The sequence below is a fragment of the Anas platyrhynchos genome, chromosome 1 (assembly GCF_047663525.1).
Source record: "Anas platyrhynchos isolate ZD024472 breed Pekin duck chromosome 1, IASCAAS_PekinDuck_T2T, whole genome shotgun sequence".
NCBI lineage: Eukaryota > Metazoa > Chordata > Aves > Anseriformes > Anatidae > Anas > Anas platyrhynchos.
In genome coordinates, this window is record NC_092587.1 from 45101684 (window position 1) to 45123837 (window position 22154).

At 36.0% G+C, this 22154-nt stretch overlaps 1 protein-coding gene across 3 annotated transcripts in view; it reads left to right on the top strand.

Moving 5' to 3' along the window:
* The window catches only part of BLTP3B (bridge-like lipid transfer protein family member 3B), a 54695-nt gene that overhangs the window by 14060 nt on the left and 18481 nt on the right, over positions 1-22154 (top strand). For all 3 annotated transcript variants that reach the window (XR_003495793.3, XM_027452528.3, XM_072036174.1), the window contains exons 2-11: positions 3027-3189; positions 4231-4269; positions 7318-7409; positions 8895-9084; positions 11347-11487; positions 12029-12199; positions 13501-13681; positions 15060-15143; positions 20440-20622; positions 20722-20840. Coding sequence is in view for 2 of the 3 variants with exons in the window: in XM_027452528.3 (XP_027308329.2) it covers positions 3027-3189; positions 4231-4269; positions 7318-7409; positions 8895-9084; positions 11347-11487; positions 12029-12199; positions 13501-13681; positions 15060-15143; positions 20440-20622; positions 20722-20840 (1363 nt within the window). In the remaining variant the exon portion in view is untranslated. The remainder of the gene's footprint in view (positions 1-3026; positions 3190-4230; positions 4270-7317; positions 7410-8894; positions 9085-11346; positions 11488-12028; positions 12200-13500; positions 13682-15059; positions 15144-20439; positions 20623-20721; positions 20841-22154) is intronic.

The window sequence follows — 22154 nt, forward strand, 5'->3', positions numbered from 1 at the left end:
TTGTGTTTTGCAGGGCTAGCTGCTCAAATATGCCAGCTTATAATTTTGAATTATTTATTTATAAACTAGAAAACACCATGAGAAACTAAAGTTTCCTGTTATTTGAAGTAGTGTATGAAATGGTGCTAAAGTGATAAGTAATCATAAGTATATTCTGTGGAACAATTGAGTTTGAAGGAGCAGGGAATTATTAGAGAAACGTAAAGTGTTGGCATCCTCTGTGGAAAACTCGCTCTGGGCAGAGCAGATGCGGTTGTCATATGTTATGAAGTTACTATGGATTTTGGGGAGGTGCCACTGTCTCGCCAGCATCCGTTCACTCATCAGTGACATTCCAGCTGGGGAAGTGGAATGAAGAAATCAGCTGTTAGAGGTGTCTAAACCTGAAATACCTTCCCACAACTTTCCTGCTAAAGTTCCTTTCTCTCACCTTTGAAATGAAAGGTGTAGACTTCCAGGTGGATATCCCCTTGTGTTGGTCGGTGCTAGATGAAGCAGCACACAGAGCATTCTTCCCTTCACTGGTTGCAAGGAAAGGTGAAAAACTGAAAGCAGCACTCAGAAGAATTATTTAAAAAAAAAAAAAAAAAGCTGTGCTGAAAGGGAGGAAGAATGACACTGCTTGCTGATATTGCCTTCCCTGTCCTTCTGCTCCCTGTTGGTAGGATACAGCTCTTATTTTGTCCAAGGGTGTTGGAAGTAACTTAAGATTAGCTTTACTGTCTCTGTTCTCATCCTTGATGGTATTTTGGTGTCTTTCTCACTGTGAAATTTGGAAACGTGTTCCTGTAGATCCTCTGGGTTTTGCTGTGATTTGTCTGCAGTACAAAGACGAAGCTGATGGTTACAGCTATCTGCCTTTGAGTTGAGTGCTGCTTCTTGTGCCATAGCTATAGGGGACCCAGAGGGGAGTTCCTACAAAGAGCATCAGAGTCTCAGTAAGCCACGTGTGTATGTAATGGCAGAATATTTTGCGTTTGCTGTATAAATGTGACTTAAAAATCACAGACTGGTGTTATTTTAAAGGTGATTATCATCTAGTAAGTAGAGAGAGATACTGTGATGTGACTGAAAACGTTCAATGTTTATTTTTAGGAATTTCAGTTATTTTAGGACTGTTTATTTTAGGAATTTCAATTAAGAAGTTGGATGAGACTTGTCAATATGACTTCTGATATACAAGACCTTATATTTTGCAATTATTGACAGGGTGGTTTACTGAGGCAGGTTATTCAGCTCTTCACTTTACTCTTTCTTGTTACAAGCAAGAAAGAAGGGAAACTGGAAAACTATGTGAGGAACAGAGGGCTTACATAATTTTAATGTTTCTAAATGGAGCACTTAAAAGTACCAGTTGTCAAGGAAAATATATTTGTCAGTAGTCTGATCTTAATATATTTTTTAGTATTGTAATTATTAAAATATATTATTCTTGAGTCAAAGCTCATTTCTTCTGGTTAATTTGTTTTTTAAGCCAACAGAAACAACTGCAACTGTTCTCCCATAAGCAGCATGTCCAGTATTATTTGCAAATACATCCTGGATAACTTCAGATGGTATAGTTTAAAAAATAAAAATAAATGAACTTTAAATTCTGAACAAGCTTCTGTGCTCCCTCCACCCCCAGATGTTTTGGTCTTTGAGAGTTCTTTATGCTTAAACTGACAGGGAGATGAAATTCTGTAGGTTTATGATGTCTGTCTGGATGTGTGTAGAAATGGTAAATAGGCATTTTGGTTTGGTCAGGCTAGGTAAATGCATTTCCAAAGCTTACCATCACATGAAAGCGATGAAACAGTTGGGCTAAGAAAATGGTAGCCAATTTTCAAGCCACAGTTGGAAACTCTTAGGAGGAAAGGCTTGCCAGCCTTCTTCACCATCTTCTACCATCTCCCCCTGCGTGCCTTACTTAATAAGGACTTTGTACAGAAACCAGTCTGAATGGAAAGGAGGCTTCTGGGTCGCACCAGAGCAGCCGTTCTGGACAGAGCAACCCTTTTGCGCTCTGCCTGGAAAATACCAGCATGGGCAGATTCCAGTGGGAAATGTCTCAAAGGGTAATGCGAGCAGCAGTATTTTCTTCTATCTAATCTTGTAAAATTAGACCCACTCATGAGCAGAAACAGATTTCCATGGCTGTGTGTGGGTGCGGTTAAATACAGCCGATCTTTAGCTTGCGGTAGGTATAATGCTATGGTTGGTGACTTGAGGGCAGAGCACTCATGAGTTTGTCCTGTTCTCTCACAAGGATGGCAACCATTTGACACAGTTAACTGCTGTATAAGCAAATCATAGCACCTTTTAAGTATGGTGACATTTATTGCATGTCTTCTCTATTAAATAGCTATGTTTTTTTAGCCTTTGCATATCAGACTATTGTTTCATGCTTCCAGCCAGTATATTATATTCACCTGTGTGCCTGTTTATATAAATGTATAATTTAAGTTCTTTGTTAAATTCTGAGTAAAACAATAGTATAAATGAAACTTTTTCAAGATATAAAGCGTGTGTGTATATATACATAGTGTGTGTATATACATGTACACACACACACATATATATAATATATATATATATACATATAGGTACCATTTAAAAGTACCTTTTTGTTACCTGTCCTGAGCTTAATTATCAGCCATTTCTGCATGCTCCAGGAATTACAGTATATGTTACGGAGGTTTTGATTTTTTTTTCTTTTGAAAAAATAGAGTGAAATGGGTTTAATTCTACTTTATATAGTTTGAAATAAGTAATTAACATATTTTGAATGAAATATCTGTCATTCTGGGTTATGAACAAGTAAGGAAATGCCTCATCGTGTATTTAATTGTCTATGTATTTAGAGAGATAAAGCAAACATGAATTTCATGGTACTGATTTTTTTCAGGGTGAAATTGTATCTAATATAATTTCCATCTCCCCTGCCTACTGTGCTAGACCATTCCTTTAAGTAAATTGTCTGCTGCGTGCAGGACAGCTCTGACTCGCTGTACGTGCATTTACTTAAGGTGCATGTTTGTTCTTAGGTTCACCAAAAATCTGTCGCCTGACAAGATCAACCTGAGCACATTAAAGGGGGAAGGCCAGCTGACCAATTTAGAGTTGGATCAAGAGGTACTTCAGAACATGCTGGATCTTCCAACATGGCTTGCTATAAACAAAGTCTTTTGCAATAAAGCATCCATTAGGGTGAGTGTTTTATTATGCTGGAGTGGCAATTAACCAGATCTTTTTTTCCCTTTCTGTCTCAGCAAACTTTTGAGCAAGCTTGTATTAACAGAAAATTGGGGTGAATACTGGATAACAGCTTCATCTTTCTCTAAAATGTTACTAGCAATAATTTCTCACCCTTTTTTTCTCTTTGAATGGCATGAAATACATAAAGAAATGGTGAAAATAAGCAGTGATCTTTTTTTCTTTGTGTGGAATATATTTCTGCATGTTCAGAAGTAGAAGTATAAGCTTATATTTGCCCATGGTATAATTGGCATCCTTTAATGATTCACTATGTTCTTTTTTATGTTTTATTTTTTTTCTGTTTCACCCTCTTTTTTTTTTTTTTTTTTTTTTTTTTACTGTTTTCCCTCTTGTTCCCTTCCAGTCTCCAAAAATATCTTTTTGAGGGATTCTGTCTCTGTGGGAGATGTGAAAATGCTCTAAATCTAGCCAACTTCACTTTTTTAATCCTGTTGGCTGCAAAGAATTGAAGCAATGTATCTCCTCTCCTAGATTATCCTTGCATTTAGAGTAAGAAAGAAGCTATGGGTTGTTTTGACAGAAGTTATCTGGTCAAATTTTAGCAGTTCCTCAGTCTCTTCTTTCTTTACTTAATACTTTAGTTCTTAATACTTTGTTACAGACAAGCAATTATTTATAGGCCAAGAGAGCAAATGTGGATTTTTATTTCCTTTTAAAGGTAAGAATGTGGAAGGCAGTGTTGACTTAGCAGATGTTTGACAACTCAGTATTAAAGAGACAGGTTCTGTTTTGCTCCTCTGTGTTTTCCTTCCAGAGCTCAGTAGGTTTTGAAGTTTATTTCTTAACACTTGAAAGAGATGTGTGCATAAGTTTCTTATACAGTACTTTCAGATAAACTTTGTAACGTGAAAGTAATGTTCTTTTGAGTCCAGGAGTTACAAGTTGTATACCTAAACCACATCCTAAGCAAGTGTTTTATTTTGCTGTATCTCTAATATTTGCTTTGTCTTAGAGTAATGTTTTCCATTGCAGATACCATGGACAAAATTGAAAACGCATCCCATCTCTTTGGTGAGTCCTGAGAGCAACTCCTAAATATAAACTGTGTAACAGAATTCCTCAAATATTTATACTGTCCTCTCAAATTGATTCTAGAAATATTTGAAACATTAATGGACAGTTATGAAGTGTCTTCTGGGTAGCAGCAGATCAAGATACCATAACGTTTTTGTTAGTATACTGTTGTAATTATTTAATCTTTTTTTTTTTTTTTTTCTTTGGGCATTGTCATCATAATGTTTGGCTGTTAGCTAGTTTCTGTCAAGATCCTCAGGCATTGCATTTTAACTCAAGTTCATCTGAAGGGTAGTTATTTGTCCAACTGGTACTTTTACAAGTTCCTACCTATCTGTTAGAGCTATCTTTTTTCTGAGGACTTTTCTGTTCTGTATCTGCAGTCTATCCAGTGATCCCAGTTATGGCAAGTTTGGTACAGACAACATTCACAGGATTTCTCTAACACCCTAGGATACAGCTTGGATATAAATAGGATGTAGAAGATGTATGAAGAAGTCCAAACCAATTAGAATGAATGTTATTTCTTGCACTTTTTTTTATTTTTCTCTTTAACGAATTTACTGAGAAATGTGGTAACTCCAAAAGTAATTTGCTTGATGGTGGTTAAACTTTCTTAATTGGGCTTGCCTAGGAGTGAACAGGCCTTTTAACTGTTGTGTTTCCCAGACACACAGTGACTTTTTGAATCTGCTTCTAATTCCTTACCTCTGAATCAGACTTGGAAAAAAAGATGTTGTTTTAAATACTTGATGGATTTGCTGGTGACCTAGTTGTAATGTACTAATGCCTGTGCCACTTTTCCCTGACACACAAAGATTAAAGGACGGTAATGCTGAAGTGGGATGGTTCAACCCCTTGGCTGTAAGATGCAACTGCCAAATTAGGAAAGCAGTTTAAGCCATGGTATTCTGAAGGATTACGTACTTTGACCTACAGTAACAAGGCCTGTTTGCTTTGCTTGCTGTGAACTTACTTTAGTAATCTTTGAGGTTAAGGTGATTTTCAAAGTCAACTGTGTTATATAAAACTTTTCTTGAACAAATGTGTTAAATGAAAACTGACATCAAAAGATAACTGTTCAGTGACAGATTGTACAACAGTCTTTCTGACTTCTCAAGGAAGACAAATGTAAAGGCTTAAGTGTCCAACTTCAGCCCTTTATTACATCTGAATTTCCACTATTTTGGTTGGGATATCTTTATCACTGAAACTTTGATTACATTTTAATTAACATTCCCTAGTTGGCATCCTTTTTTGCATAGAATAGGAAGTAGCTAGATCCCAGTTGTCTAGCCAAAAGTACTTTCTTGGAACTGAGTCATGCATTGTAAAACTCCATCTGTTAATATACTGGCAAATATTAAATTTCCTTTGCTCATCACCAATATCTCCTCCTGTTTCTATGCGATGAGCACTAAAATTTTGAAGATTGCTTTGTAGACCTGTGGATGCTATGGGGCAGTTTTTCCTCTATCAAAGTACAAACAGATTCCAGTGAGGAAACAACAGACAGATGTCTATATCCAGGTCTTCGTAATTAAGTCTTATTTATATTACTAAGAGTTCTGTATTCAGTACCCTACTATTCTTTGCATGAATTGTGTAGGTGTAGCAAAGGAGAATATTACAAAGGTCTTAATTTAACCTCACAAGAATGGTCAAACATCCCAAAATGGTAGGATAACTAGAATAAACCTTTGCTTCCCCTGTCCCTCCCCAGACTAAGGGATTAGATTTTTTTTTTTCTCCCCGATGTTTTGCAAAGCAAGTCATTAACTGAGACAGCAGTATTCACAGTCTGTTGAAGTATAAGAAAATATGGAGTATGAAGTTAATGGATTTCTAGGTAGCAGCCAGGGATCATGGATAAGATCATGATCTTCTCACTTTACGGACAAGAGTAGGATGTTTTGTGGATCAAGTGAATTGTGGTGATTGGTGTGGTAATATAGTGCAGTAGGTAGGGCAGGTTGAGCTGTGGAAAAATGTAATTCGAGGACAAAGATTTTTGGTGTGTTTTGTCTCACTGGAGAAGGGAGCAAATGGAGGAATTCAGAGGAAGTGGTATAAACTCAGAGCTAGACAGGGACATAATATTAGCTGTTGAGTTTCTAATGAGCATGAAATGGCACAAGAGTGCAGAACTATAAGCCTTAAATCAAGAGCCTTCCCAGTTTATATCAAAATTTAGGTCACAAACATTGTACTGTGAATAAGCTAGGAGATTAATGGATTTATTCAGTTGCTAGAAATAAAGTTTTGCTTTTGGTATATTCACATCTTATTCTTCATCCCTGTTATTATGCATTATGTGTAATTTGTGTTATAGCTCTGCTATTTAAATAAAGCCTTCAATTAAAATAGGATTTGGGTCTCATTCCCTTAATTCCCAGCTTCTTTTTTAAGGATCCCACTTCAAGTACCAAAAATACAATAACAGCATACAATTATACTAGAATATGCTGTGTTGCAAGTTATACTAGAATGTATCTTTCTATAAAATACTTCTGCTAGATTAGCCAAGAGTCACATAATGAATTTTTATGTACAGATTCTGTTTTAAAGACGCGGCACTAAACTTCCACTACTATTATGAATTTTAGTGGACTAGGTTCAAATATTTTCCATTAACGTTTTTTGAAGTGTGTTGAATATTTCTTTGAAAGAACAACCATGTAGGAAGAAAACCCAAATGAGTACGCATTAAATCAAAATGCTTTTTTTAAACGCCCTTTTCAAAATGCTGTTTTTCAAAGTAAATATTATGGGTAAATAATGACAAAGAATCAGGAATTCTACAAGCAAATATTTAACCGGGGCAGCATGTTAGAATTCTCAAAATGTAAAAGCTGTTATAAACAAATTTAAAAAATAAAAGTAATTTTGGTACTTTACAAAAGTTTGTGGGAAAATGCTGTGGTCTAAAGTGTCTTTATGTATATTTAGAAAAACGCTTTCAGTGATTTCTTTTTCTTCTTCATACATCAGCTTTTTACTTTGTTACCTCTTATGTCTCCAACTTTTTTTCTTTCGTTTTTCAAGTCCTTGGATAAAGTTGTAATGGAAATGAGCACATGTGAAGAGCCACGAGCCCCTAATGGACCCTCTCCTATAGCAACTGCATCAGGACAGAGGTCAGCAATGATCCTTACTTGTACCTGATCTAAAAAAAAGTTTAATTTATCTTTTTGAATTAGTGTAGAACACTTAGATCCACTGTGTATTTCTTGTAGTATATAGTGTTGCAGATCTAAAATATTATTACTTATGTATGAAGTTATGTATGTATACTGATAGAACTATTTAGTTTCAAACCTATGTCTGGAGAAAACCATCTAAACTGTATATGGAACTTGCTAGAAATGTTTCATTTAAGTATAACTACTCCATCAAAAATATACTCATTTGATTTGTCTTTAATTTTCAAAATTTTAAATACCTTGCCTTTCAACTTAGTTGGAAAACATACATAATGGTGTGTGGGTATGTGTTTTGTCTAATGAATGTTATTAACGTTTGTTAGTGTGGTATTTCAATGTTCTAGTTTTTTTATCTTATAATTCAAATCTTATTGAAAGATTTCATGCTTGCTATTATAGCTTAAATGTCTGATAATGTGGGAAGATGACATTGTTACAGAAGTATTTTTTCACCAGTCTTTTTCTTTTCATGGACCCAAAATGTTTTTCGGTGAGCATAGGACCCATATATAGAGAAACGAATTCTATGATACAATTCATTTTCTTATTTAACTTATGTATAATACTTAGAAGTAGTCCATGGGTCTCTGTCTCCTTGTACAGAGTACAGCTTGAAAATCATTGCCATAGAGATTCTGTGTAGGATGAAAGTTATAAAAAGGCAAAGGAATGACGAACCACATAAACTGTACTTTTAAAACAAGCAGAAAAAAACCCAAAGCCAAATAAATTTAGATGCTAAAAGAATATATGAAACAGTGTTTTCCATTCACTAATCTAGAACATTCAGAGTGGTTAAGATTTTTACTAAAAATTTAATTGTAACTGCTTTATTTCAGTACTGGAATACATATTGATTTGGTCCCTAAATTTGACTATTTAGGATGCCTTTCTTTTGTAGCATGAAACAAAGCAAACTGTTTATACTATTTTACATACAAAAAGGTAGTTGTCTTAATGGGCAGTATAACTTAACTCAGAGGGATAAATACCAGCCAGATTGGAACTGTTGGATAGTTCAACACTAATTACTCTTGTATACATGAAGAAGAGTAATGTATCTACATAACAGTATAGCTTGTTTTAATACAAACACAGCAATTTTTATCTACTTTTATAAGTATACCAATTTAGGCATATTTTACTATGTAAAGTTGTGTTAATTGTTATAGTTCATGGAGTTTGATCATTGTCCAAAATATGTTCTTTGTTCATAGAATGATTGTTTTGAGATTAGCATCAGAGGGTAGAGAATAAATTAGTGTAAATTGGGTCAAATATTTAACAAAAAACTGTAACTGATAAAGAATACATTAGGAACTTATGGTCTGTGTTATGTTGTATTTCAATTTTTTAAGAAATATAATTTGTGACATTTTCTTTTGCTTGTAATTAATACATTGGCATTTTACCTTCTAGTGAATATGGCTTTGCTGAAAAAGTGGTAGAAGGAATTTCGGTTTCTGTGAACTCCATTGTAATAAGGATTGGTGCAAAAGCCTTTAATGCTTCATTTGAACTTTCCCAGCTAAGAATATATAGTGTAAATGCAAATTGGGAACATGCTGACCTAAGATTTACCAGGATACAAGAAGGGCAACGTGGAGAGGTGAGCATTATCTTTTGCTAACTTTGTTATATTATTTTTGTGGTCGAAGAGGAGGTAGTTGAAATGCACACTAGAAAACACGCTGTTACCAGGAATGGAGAAACTGCGCTCAGTAGTTTCAGCTGTTCCCTAAGAACCCAAGGGCATAAAAATGTTAGGTGTGAGTCAGATCAAAGGTTATGTCTGTAGCAGTGCCCAAAGTGGATGTTCAAAGAAGACTGAATACAAGGTTAAGCATATGTAGCCACTGTTACATTCTCCAAGACTCTGACCATTTTAAAATGCAAACTACAGCAGATGTGAAGAATATAGGAAGAAAAAGTCAATATTAACTAATTGGTGTTTTTTCATTTTTAAAGCTTTAGCTGGTCATTTATTTGCTTGCGAGAACTATCCTAATAAAGATTTTTTTTCTTCAAACAATTTTAACTGAGTTCTAATAAAGGTTCTATGCAAGAGTTGAATAATTAAATCATACATGTATAAATGTATGGGAATAATTAAATCATACATGTATAAAAAAGTAATAGCAGTAAAGTACATACTTTGCTACTCTCCGGGAATAGTAATGTGCAACTCCTGCATAGGTGTACATCGTTCTTTTGCTTTCTCCCATGTAACTGAAGTAAAATGTATACTAAACGCCAAGCTGATGCTGAATGCTGTATTTTCTATTGAGAACTACTTTTGACACGCAGCAGACCTTGAATATATAGGTGTTTAAAAAAATATATGGGGAAACTTAGAGCCAAGATTACTGAGCACACAGAGTTTACTCAGAGATAAGGAGACTGGTAGTTGCTTTTTACATCGAGAAAGAACCCCCCAGAGAACATTATAGTAAAAAACACCTCGAAACTAAGTTCAAAAGCATTTTTTCTGACAGTCTGCATCATGTCCCTCCTGCAGTTTATCTGTGTGTTAATGAAGTCTAAATTGGAAGAATTCAAGTTTGAATAGATGGAATTTTGTATTGCTATATTTTTTGATGTTATGCTTTTTAAGAAGAATTTGATTTAGAATAGTCTCACCCTATAGTGCTTTCCTTGAGGAGCATTTCATCTAGTTCAATGAGTTCTGGAAACACAAACTTGTAGGAACTGTAGCAAGTGATTTGTTAGCGGTAATCGGTAAATTGTGATAAAATAAATAGTGAGAGAACAAAACTGACATTGTACTATAATCTATGCTAAAAACATTTTAAGTGCTTCTAGATCATATTGTACCTACATGTAGCATAATGAGGAATCTCCTTAGAATTTTTAGATTTTTATTTACACTGCTTCTGGAGGTAGATATTTTCCTTTTCTGCAAACAGAATTTTTCAGGCTGCTTTTCACTATGCCTTTCCATCTTTTCTACTTCATTGTGTGTACCTCCTCAGACAAACTGGGTATGTTTTACATAAGTCTCTGCTTATATTTACAGGACATAGGCTGTATAATTTTCTGAATGACAAGAGAATGGCAACTGCAAAATAAGACACGTGCCTAATAAACTCTTCCCCCTTCCTCTTCTCCTTGGTGGATCTTTTTTCTTCAAAGAGTAATGTAGGATTGAGTTTTAGGGAAACTAGAATTAACTTTTTTTCCTCTTGATGTCCCGGTTCATTTGATTTTCCATGTTGCTACTGGATAATCGCTAATTTCCCTATATTTGACTCTCAATATCCAGAACATCTACTTGATGTTCTTGTGTTATTAGTTTTACATTTGCCTACTGTCTTCTAGAAATCTGTCTTCTGGTTTGAAAGTTTGTGGAGACTGTGTAGCTTAAAATACACTTCATGTTTAACTTCCTTTAATTGAAACAAAAAACTAAAACCCCCTACTTTTTTGTATCTTTGCTTCCTTCCTGACTCTGTTCCTACATACTAGAATTTAGTGTTTTGAGACCACACTAGACAATCTTTTTTGCCCTCTACCAAAAGCAACCTAGAAACCATGAAATAATTTTATGCCTTCATTGTCTTTATTTTTTTTTTCTGAATATTTTAAATGCTGGTTCTTCCCTCTGCCTGCTTTGAACTCACTCGACATCTCTGTGACATTCTGGAGGTAAAGAGCGGGATCAGGGCTTTAATTTTTGACACCTCTAAGTGGAATAAATGAGTAAAATGTACTTGTTCATATAGCTCTGCATGAAGGACATGTATGTGCTTATAGATATATGTGTACACCCACATGTGCTTCTGCACATACTTTGTTGTAAGTAAACTGTCATATTTCATGAAGGTGTTTTTCTCTTTTTCTCTGTTTAAAGGTTTTGACTTTTAAAGAAATCAACTGGCAGATGATCAGAATAGAAGCGGATGCAATCCAGAGTTCTAAGCATGAAATCATGAGTGCTCCAGTTCGACTGATTACAAACCAATCAAAAATTAGGGTCACACTTAAAAGAAGGGTAAACTTGAAAACTTTTAAATCTTCTTTGAAATCTTCTATTATTTTATGAATTCATGACTAACTTGTGCTCTCCATGCATATATGCACATAGTAAAGATTTTTAATTTAATCTAATTTATTGTTTTATAGCATGTAATCAATAAGACTGCAAAAGTGGTCAGAATTTAAATAACTGCAGGCAGAATTTAAAAATGAAGAAATTTCATAGGTCCTACTAATTAAATTATTTGACCTCTAGAGCTTTATTTATGATGATGCATCTTGTGCAATCTCTCCAGATTCAGATGATACTTATGTCACTTATGGTTACATAAACAGTTCAGAATTCAATGCATGCTACGCACATAAAAAGTTAGGCACAAATGAATATGCTATGATATATCATAGGAACTTCTTAGTAAGAGAAATAAGAATATCTTTCATTTAAAATTTTATTCATTATGGGAGAAACTTCCTTTTAAAGAAGCGTGGGATTCTATTCAGTCTTTTCCATTAATTTGATATAAGAAACTTGCCTTTTTAAAATTTTTATTCTACAGCTAAAGGATTGTAACGTGGTGGCATCAAAACTGGTTCTGATTCTGGATGACTTGCTGTGGGTTTTGACTGATTCCCAGTTGAAAGCCATGGTGCAGTATGCCAAATCTCTTAGTGAAGCCATAGAGAAATCAACAGAGCAGAGAAAAAGCTTGGCTTCTGAAACAGCTCAGGTATGGTAACTGCTTGTCTCACTTTATGAGTATCAAGTTTTTAAAAATACAATGTGTTTAGTTGTATTAATTGATTTTTTTGAGGATGCAAGTTACTCATTTTCATTCAACTGTCTATCTTGAATTACATCCTGAATGATCACAGCAGTATAAAAGACTTCATTTTACAAAACTCTGTGTATTAATGTCAATTACAGGAAAGAAAAAAATGTTTCTATATTCATGTACAGAATATTTTGACTTCTGTGTTTACTTAAAAATTGATTACATTATTTAGTAAATCTGGTCTTAAAATAGTTTCTGATGAAGAATTATAAATAAATAAAATTAAGAGACACTAAAGTAACCTTAATGCATGAATAGATACACTTACTATAATGGTTTAAAGTGCTGGTCCAGTCTGTTTTCATGTTCCTGAAATACTAGGCTTTAATCAGAGCTTTCCTTAATGCAGCTCTCTTGTTGGAATACATGGTGAAAAAATAATTCTGCTTTTAACATGTCTGCTGGCATAGATGTTATGTTTATGCTGTATGTAAAGTAGTCTTACATAAACGTTTGTCATCTTTCAGCACATATAGCATGTTGGACCAACTGGTCTTTCTAGTGAGTGTTGTGGGGAGGATCTCTTTTTGTCTGTGAAGCAGCAGCACAAATACCCTGATAAAAGATGGGACTGTAAACCACAATTCATTACTAGGACTGAATAAATTCACTTGTGTAGAATCTTATACAATAAAGCTATTGTACTGTAATGCAGAGTTCAGTTCTTGTGGTGGTCCTGATGATTTGCAATCATCAGGATTGCAATGATCAGATATAGCAATCAAATGGCTAGCTGTCACTGAGTAGGGAGGTTCTGATTCTTCAATTCCCTGTACCAATCTTGCCAGTTCCCTGATCCTGGCGCTGGCTTCTGTTTGAGCCTATAGTGATACAGTTTGTGGAGCTAAACTAGCAGAAATGATCCCAGCAAAAAGTATTTTTCTGCTAGTCTGGCATGCAACAAAAATTAGAGAAATACCAGTGCTGCAAGGGCAGGGTATAAAGATGTGGGGAAAGGGAAAAACAGGGTGTGAAGTGACACTGTCTCTTTGTGTCACCTAGCCATTAGATCAACTTAGCTGTATTCTAAAATAACACTCTTAAATCTCATTCATGATCCAAAGTGAACATAATATATATGATGCATATTTTTCCTTATTTGAAAGGCCTATTTATAGTAAGTGAAGAGTTGTGGTGCTTTTATGCTTGAAGGGAAGGATAAATTTCTACCAATTGATGTGACTAAATATTTTCAGAGCTCTGCTCCTGCACCCAGCTCTCAGCAGGTGAAAGCGCACCAGACTACAGCAGCACCTGATCAAAATGATGCGATAGTGAAATTGTTCAATGATTTCGATGTTAAGGAAACTTCTCATCACTTAGTAATTTCCCATTTGGACCTGCATATATGTGATGATATCCACTCTAAAGAAAAAGGTAACTGTTCAGGTTTTGCTTTGCTTTTTTTTTTTTTTTTTTTTTTTTTAATGTAACATGCATATAAACTATAATTGTCTTTGCTGGATTCTTCAAAATGTCTTCTAATGTTAATCAACAGCTTTTATTTTAGAGGAATTGTCTTCCCGTGTCTCTAGACACCAATAAAATTGGCTAGATGCCTCTAGCAGGAGAATATTACATTGCTAAATGCAATTATTTTAAAATAAATGTAACAAAAACTGCTAATAGTACTAGAATCTTCTGATTCTGTCCAGACTGATGGTTTCTGCTGATTTTTCCTTTATATTGCTAGCTAGCTAACTGCATTATCAGCGCTGCAGTGGCAATAGTACTGTTGCTTGAAAGGGTCACTGTGCAATCTGTTTGTGTAAATATTCCTTATAAAATAGATAGTTTACACTAATAAACAAGCAATCTTCTCTATGTTACTAATTTAGATAATTTAGGATGTTCTGCAGCAAATTGGAGGAACAAAACAAGTGTTCTGAGGCCTTATAGTGTATGTCTGTACTACTTGTACTATTTTAATCCAAGGCTACTGCAGTGTACCATGTTTATAATTGGAAGAAAAAAGACAAATGACCCATTTCATGCCTTTTAAAGTGGTCAGAAGAGAATGAGAAATCAGTGTATATTCAAGGAGCTGGCTAGTCACTGAAAAATGTGCAGAGGGATACAAGGTCTGCTGTAAAAGAGAGTGAAAAGCAGACTTGGTGAATGTATTTCCCTCACTGGGAAAGATACTTGTACAGCAGCAGAGCATACAGCTCACTGGCTAGAGATGATAAATTACATGCAAGGAAATGTCTACTGAAGTTGAGATTTATTGTTCTCAGAAAGATCTCTTTTTTTCAATCCTTTTTCTTTCCTTTTTTTTTTTTTTTTTTTTTTTTTCATGAAGTTTTAAATTTTAGTGGAGAATCAGGACAGAGAGATTCTCAGAATCCCTCTTTACTGCAGGAATATTTGTCAGATGAGAAAACAGATTGTATTTACAGTATTCTTGTACATCTGTCTTTGATCATAATCTTCAGTATGAAAAGTTTTGTTTCGAAAAACTGCAGGATTATGTATACAAAGAGTTAGTTACCTTTATTTTTCAGTAACGTTTAAAATAATATGCAGTTTGTTAGTAGTGACTGAGGACAGAACATGGATTTCTTTCTACAAGCTGATCTTCAGAACGCAGTGAAGACGACCTGAATGAAAATTTTGAGGGAAGTCGATGAGATTGTAGGGGGGGAGAGAGATAGTAGAGGGGGAAGAAAGAATAGCTGTTAGGTGTTTCAGGGACCATTAGAATGACCGTTCTAAATCCAAGATCTGCAGAGCTGAGCATTGCTTTATTTTACAGATTCAAATAGACGTGTCACAGGAGGGGCCATGCAGCTTTCTTTCAGCTATTTAACAGTGGACTATTATCCATTTCACAAAGCAGGTATGAAAATGAGCATTTTTTTGAACTACCTGTAAATGGAACTGCATAGCTAAAATTAAAAAATAAAAATGTGTATATGGCTTGAATAATAATAGTTTTACAAACACTTGAAATACACACTTTCAGTATGCAAAATGAAGCAACAAAACCAATCTGGAACCAATTAAATTTGTGTAAATGAACTATTCTAGGCCAAACAGTTTTCCTGTTCACTGTTTCGTTTGGCCAACAAAATGGTGTTCGCACTTTTCTGATGTGAAAAAAAATGTGTTTTGACAGGAGAAAGCAGATTGAGAATTCACTAGTTGGATACCTACAGGAGTCAGATGCAGCCTTCTAATATGGCAGATTTCTTTCCATATAGAAGTCGTATCATTTTATGGGCATTTACAAACTGCTTTTTTTTTTTCATAACTAAGAACGCTAGTGTGTAGGGAGTCAGTTGGGCAGCATTTCATTATATTTTTGGGGAATATTTATTAAACATCTGGTAGCGGTTTCCAACCAAGAATTTCTTACAAAGCATTCTTAGTAAATCTGTTCTTCAGAAGTCTTAAAATAAAATTCCAGCAGCAATTATCCAATTATCAAAAAACAAAAGAAAAGGAGACAAAAGAGGTCAGCTGTTGAATTTGTGATCAAATGCAATCTATGTCAGTGTGAGGGGGACTTCTGCTTGGATGATTGGGTGCATTGTGCTTTTGTTTCGCTTTTTACAAACACAAACCAGTCTCTTTGGAGTGATATCCATGTGCATTAAAGACAGGAATTAGCAGTAGTTTGCTGCAGGTCATTCTTGTCACTCATGGGTGCAGAAGGAATCATTTAATGCCAGTCTACTGCATTTCTAAGTAGCAAGTATAGTTATAGCACCTTATAAAAATTTATAGTAATTTAGCATGGGTTAGACAAGCAGCATATTCATTTCTGTAGATTGGCCCAGTATCAGTTGAACTGTGTAATGCTAGTTTTTTTTCCTGTGAAAGTGGGAACTCAAGTCACAGGTGTTTAACATGCCTGTCTTGTGACTCAGCTGTTCATGTACTGTTTTTCATGTACTCTACAATGTCTAGGGGAACATCTGGTCTCACTATTTACGCTTTCTGTGAGGTCTTCTCTTGAAAGGAGGAAGACATGGAGGAAGTAGACTAATAATTAGATTTTTTTTTCTTTTGGAAGAATTTTTAGCCAGGTTGAAGCAGTAGGCTCTTGGATGGGCATGTTAGAAGCTGACTGAGAATGCTTTAAGAGAAATGAATACTTGGGGCATGACTCTCACAGCATGAAAACATAGATGGAAACAGTCATCTGTAAAGGTAGTGTTCTCCTGCAGTCTTAAACGGTGTTCCATACAGTACGTTTAAGTAGCAGAAATCAAAGTCTCTCTAACAGCAGGCAACAACAAAAACATGTAGGAGGGTGCTCCTCTTTGGTCCAGTCTGTGGAGGGGAAGGGCCCATGCCAGAACTTGTTCTTTTTAATTTAAGAAGTTGTTATCTTCTCACTATATTAGAATAATGTGGCAATTCTATGGGCAAACCCAAATTCTATGGGTAAGAGGTGGGAGAGACCCTTTACTCTAGGAAAAAAGAGCACTTTTTAATTTTGTAAGTTCAAAGGGAGTTCTCTACCCATGTAGGTGTCATGCTTATATGTACTGCTGAGTCTGGTACTGTCATCTGATATGCAGAGCATTCCTACTGAGATTAGATGCTGCGATACTGCGTCGTTAAAGAAAACATCATATTAATACTTTGTAACAGTGGGCAAAGAGGAAACAACTATATATCTCTGAGACTGTCACCAGTTTTGTACTTTTCCGGCCCATGGAATATTTAGAAATGCTTCTTTTGGTATAGTCTTTCTGGGAATTGCAATTAACTCTTCAGGAAGAAGTCCTCAATAATTAATAATAATATTTGCAGATGGAGCTATTGTGGGTTTTTGGTTCTGTTTTGTTCCTTACCACAGCAAGACTAATGGGAGTGCACGTGCTGTAAGATACTCTTGTAATCCATTGAGCATCAATCCTTCCAACAGCCTTTCATAGTACTTAAGAAAAGTGAAGTGGGATGTGGGTCCATTGACTGTGATAATCCTAACATAAGACAGACTGTTGCTGGATGTTGTAAACCTGTCTGTACAGCAATCCATTTCTTTACTGGTCCTCCCAGACCTGCTCTCACAGAAGCTTATACCAGATCCCTTATCTGTGCAGCTGATCCTATCCAGCAAGATTCCCAGGTTATTCTGCAAAGCCACTTCCCAGCTGGTCAGCCCCCAGCCTGTACAGTTGCATGGGCTATTCATGTCTGGGACTTAGATTTCCCTTTGACCTTCCTATTAGGTCACTTTTCTAGCCTTTTGAGGTTTCTGTGAATGGCAGCACAACTACCTGGTGTATCAGCTGTTTCTCCCATCTACAAAGTTACAGCCTGTTCTATCATCCAGGTCATTAATGAAGTTATATTGCACCCAGTATTGACCTTTGGGATACACCACCACTAATGACTGCCTCCAGTTGGACTTCATACTGCTGATCCAAGCCCTCTGAAACCAACAGTTAAAGCAGTTTTCTGTCTACCTCACCACGTACTTACCTAGTCTGTACATCATCGTTCTGTCACTGAACATGTCTTGGGACAGTGCTGAAAGCCTTGCTATAATAGTTAAGGTAAACAACATCCACTTTTCTTCCCTCATCCACCAAGCCAGTCATCTTACAGTAGAAGGCTATGGAGTTCAAGAGGCGTGACTTCCCTTTCATAAATTCATGCTGACTAGTCCCAGTCACCTTCCTGTCCTTAATGTGTTTTGAAATGGTTTTCAGGATTCTGACTTCTCTGCTGCCTTCTTGGGAATTGAGATGAAGCTGTTCCTTTTCTCTTTCTTGAAGATAGGAATGACACTTGTTTCCTTCCAGGAACTTCTCTTGATCACCATTCACTAGTAACATTTCAAAGATAATTTAGAATAGCCTTCCTGTGGCATTAGACATCTCTCTCAACCCTCATGTGCATCCCATCAGGATCCCGTGGACTTTGGCATGTCTAATCTGTTTAAAATTTTCCTAAGTTAAAGCTCCTCTGCTGAGGGGAAGGTCTTCTCGCTCCAAGCTTTCACATGGTCTCAGGGACTGAGGACTTTTGAAGACAAGTCTTACCAGTGAAGACTGAGGCAAAGAAGGCAAAGAATACCTCTGCCTTCTGCATGTCCTTTATCAGTTGGTCTCCTGCTCAAGAACAGCAAGTCCAAGGTTTTCCTAGTTTTCCTTTTGCTGCTGATACACCTGCACCTGTAGAAGTGTTTCATGTTGCCCTTCACCTGTCTTAACAGATGTCATGTCAGCTTGTGAGTCCAGCTTCGGCATTCCTAACCCCATCTTCTGTATTCTTTCTGGGTTACCTGCTGCTGCTTCCATATCTTGTTCCCTTCCTTTTTATATTTGAAATTAATCAGGAACTCCTGGTTCATCCACAGAGGCCTCCCATCACTTCTGCTTGATTTCCTGCTTTTCAATGTGGATCTTTCTTGAGCTTGGAATTGGTTCTTGAAAATCAACCAGCTCTCCTGAACCCCTCCTCTATCCAGGGTTATATACCATGAAATTCTTTCAAGTACACCAGTCTGTTCTCCTGAATTACTGGGTTGTCATTCTGCTTTTTGCCTTGTTGCTTTACCTCAGGATTCTGAACTCCACCATCTCACAGTAACTGGAGCTGCCCCTGACCTTCACATCCCTGGCCAGTTCTTCCTTTTTGGTAAGAATCAGGTTCGGCAGAGCATGTGGATGTGATACTTCTTCCAGTTGTCTGAAGAGCGCCCCACCGTCTTCGTGACAAGATGACCTGATCTGTAAGCTCTCGGCTGGCTGATCATGCATCGCAAGGCACCGCTCTCACAGTAAGGGACACTCCCGCTCCTTGCCTTCCCAAAGAACCTGTATCCATCCTTAGTGGCGTTTCAGTTGTGTGTGTCTCTGTGATCCCAATAAGATCATAGCCCTGTAACTGCATGCAGATCTCTAATTACTCCTGCTTCCACATGTTCCTCATACTGCATGCATTAGTGTAAAGGTACTTCAAAGAGGCACCCACCCATACTGACTTCCCAAGAAGAGTATGAAACCTTTCCCTATAATGCTGCTACTTTATATGCATATGCCTGGGGTGACCCCACTTTATCCCTGTTTTGGAAAAACCCATCCTTATGGACTTGAGTTTAATCTACCTCTACCCTCTTGCACTCTTTCTGTTTTCTTTCCTTTTCCCATCTCTTCTTCCTCAGCTAGAAAGATGCAAATAGCCATCTAAACAGTTATGAGGCAGGAGGATGGGGAAAAAATGTCATCTCCTGCGGTACCTTTCTCCCTTACTGTGTCTTCCATGCTGACATCTTTGCATTTAAACTTGAAATCAGATTTTTTTCTCAAGGCATTTTCCTATTTTGATGCCAACCATATTAATCATCTCCACAGTTAGTTTCCAAATCTTCATTAAGTCCCAAATGAAGTAAGTTTTCACATACTGATACTTAAAGAGCAACGTACCACCGGGTAAAAGTTAATTGTATTGCATACTTACTATTGAACAGGTTAGTAGACTTTACAGAGTCTCTTAGAAGAGATCCCAATTTCTTTCAGAGTTTTAAATGCTTTACAAACAGAAACTTTCTATAAATAAAAGAATTTCCATTGGTACTGATTTTTAAGGCTGTGTGCTAGAATAGTGATTGTTTTCTTCTTGGTTGTGCAGCATGATGGTGCTAAAGAACCAAGACAAAAAGTCATTTCTGAAAAGAGACTAGGAACAATTTAGGACGCAGTCTGCTGGGGAAGATAAGATTAGAGTGAGCATGGGAAAATTCTTACTTTTTTTTTTTTCAGTGAAACATAATATGTATGTAAACACACACACATATATACACATATATACACATGTGTACATATATGTCTGTACATATATATTTGACATCTTCTATCATATGAAATTAGTGTCATCAAATTTCTCTGAACTGGAAATACCCAGTGATGTTTTGAGCATTAGCTAATGGTGTTAAAAGGCAGGTAACAATATTATATTTTATGAGTGAATTTATGAAGCAGTGCAACTTGTTTTTTATGCAATATGTAACTTTTGTTGTAACATCTGTTCTAAGTCCTGTTCTGTAATTGCAGCATGCAATGGAATGGTATTTTGAAGAAAACGTAGTGAACTAGTGAAAATTTGTTATCCAGTTAGAAGCAAACTTTTGAATAAAATGAGTTAATATTTTCCCCCATTCCTGATATTTGCAGGAGATAACTGCAATCACTGGATGCATTATAGTGATGCCACTAAAGCCAGAAGTGGATGGGCCACAGAATTATTAAATGAATTCAAAAGCAATGTTGAATTGCTTAAGCAGGCTGTGAAGGATCAGGTTATAGGTTCTCCTGCCACATCACCATCTGCTGTATCTCCTCAAAAGCTACAGACAGGTACTTTGCTTACATCACTAATGCTCTAATTCCATTCAATATTAAAACTACCGTAAAGACAACTGTTTTCAATGATTCCATCATTGTTCTTTCCTACAGGCAAGGATCAGATACCGAAGGGAACATCTAGGGCTTCCTCTGTATCTTCCCAACAACCAAAGGGCAAACTGATGTCTAGTCCTATTGTGGTTAGACTTGCAGATTTCAATATATATCAGGTACATTTCTTTGAGTTAGTAAAAAAGGCTGCTTTGCCCTTGACTGTTATGTAATCACATTTTTTAAGGGACAGTTCTAAAGTTGTTGAAATTTAACAGACGTCTTTCCATTCGTTGTTGTATTAGACCTTTATGGGCCTGCTTCTACTGTATTAAAATTGGTGAATATTTCCTTCCTGACTGCATGATACCCTACCACAATACCATGATTATGTTTTGGATCCAGGTTCTATCATCCCCCAAATCCTGACATTTAGGATTTCATCCTTCATTATACTTTGTTAGGTACCCACTATTTTAATGTGATTTTGTACTTCATGTTTCTTTTATTGATATCTGATATCTTTTTCAAAGTATGTAGTTTTTGTTGTCTTTTTTTGTTTGCTTTTAAGAAATGTTAAATGAAGGTTTTTATTTTTCTCTGGCCTGTTCCCTGAGTGATATTTTGAGTAGAATTTAACCATTTTTTTGTTTGTTTAAGTTAGTTTTTCTAACTGCTGACTGTGGTCCAGATTAACTCTGGTGTTGATAGAAGGCAACTGGATTAGAGGAGTATAATTCTAAGGCAGAATGGTAGTGATATTGGAGGACCAGCTCCAAATTTCAGGTCCACACAAAAATGCCTTGTGTGTTCCCCTAGTCATTGTGAATTTTGTTTGTTCTTGTTTGAATTTCCAGGGCTTTTGTTCCATATCGCTTCTGGTAGAGTGTGGGAGGTTGGAGCTTGCTTCCAGGAGCCTTCATCTGGGTTTCAAGTGTTTTTGTACTGTCAGTGTTTTCATTTGTCTTCTACTCTTCTGACGCTTGTCTCCCTTTCCTTCCTACACAACTACTTTTTCATTACAAAAAAAAAGATACATAAATAATGACATTACAATATTTTTCTTCTAGATATATATCACTTTTTAAAATTTGCGTTAATACAGAGATGTTTGTAATCTGAAAACAGGTACGTAGGTGAAGCAGGCTTATAAAGGTTATCTGTTCATCTTTTCCAGTGAAACTGTTACATATATCATATATTCAGTATTAAAAACTTGGCGACTTCAAATTAGCAGTCAAACCTACAAAGTGTTGGATTAAAGAATTTTGTTTTGACAAGTTATGTTTTAAACCAATGTACATTCCATGAAATTTAGAATCAAATATAAATCAAAAGACAATCTCCGCCTTGGCTCACAATTTATGTTGTAGAGAAACAGAAATAGTAGATTATTGTTCTGTGGTGTCTTTATTCTTCTATAAAGTAGACCTTTGGGCACAGCCAAATATACATTCCTTGCAGTTGCATGCTGAACACCTTGCCTAGCAGTA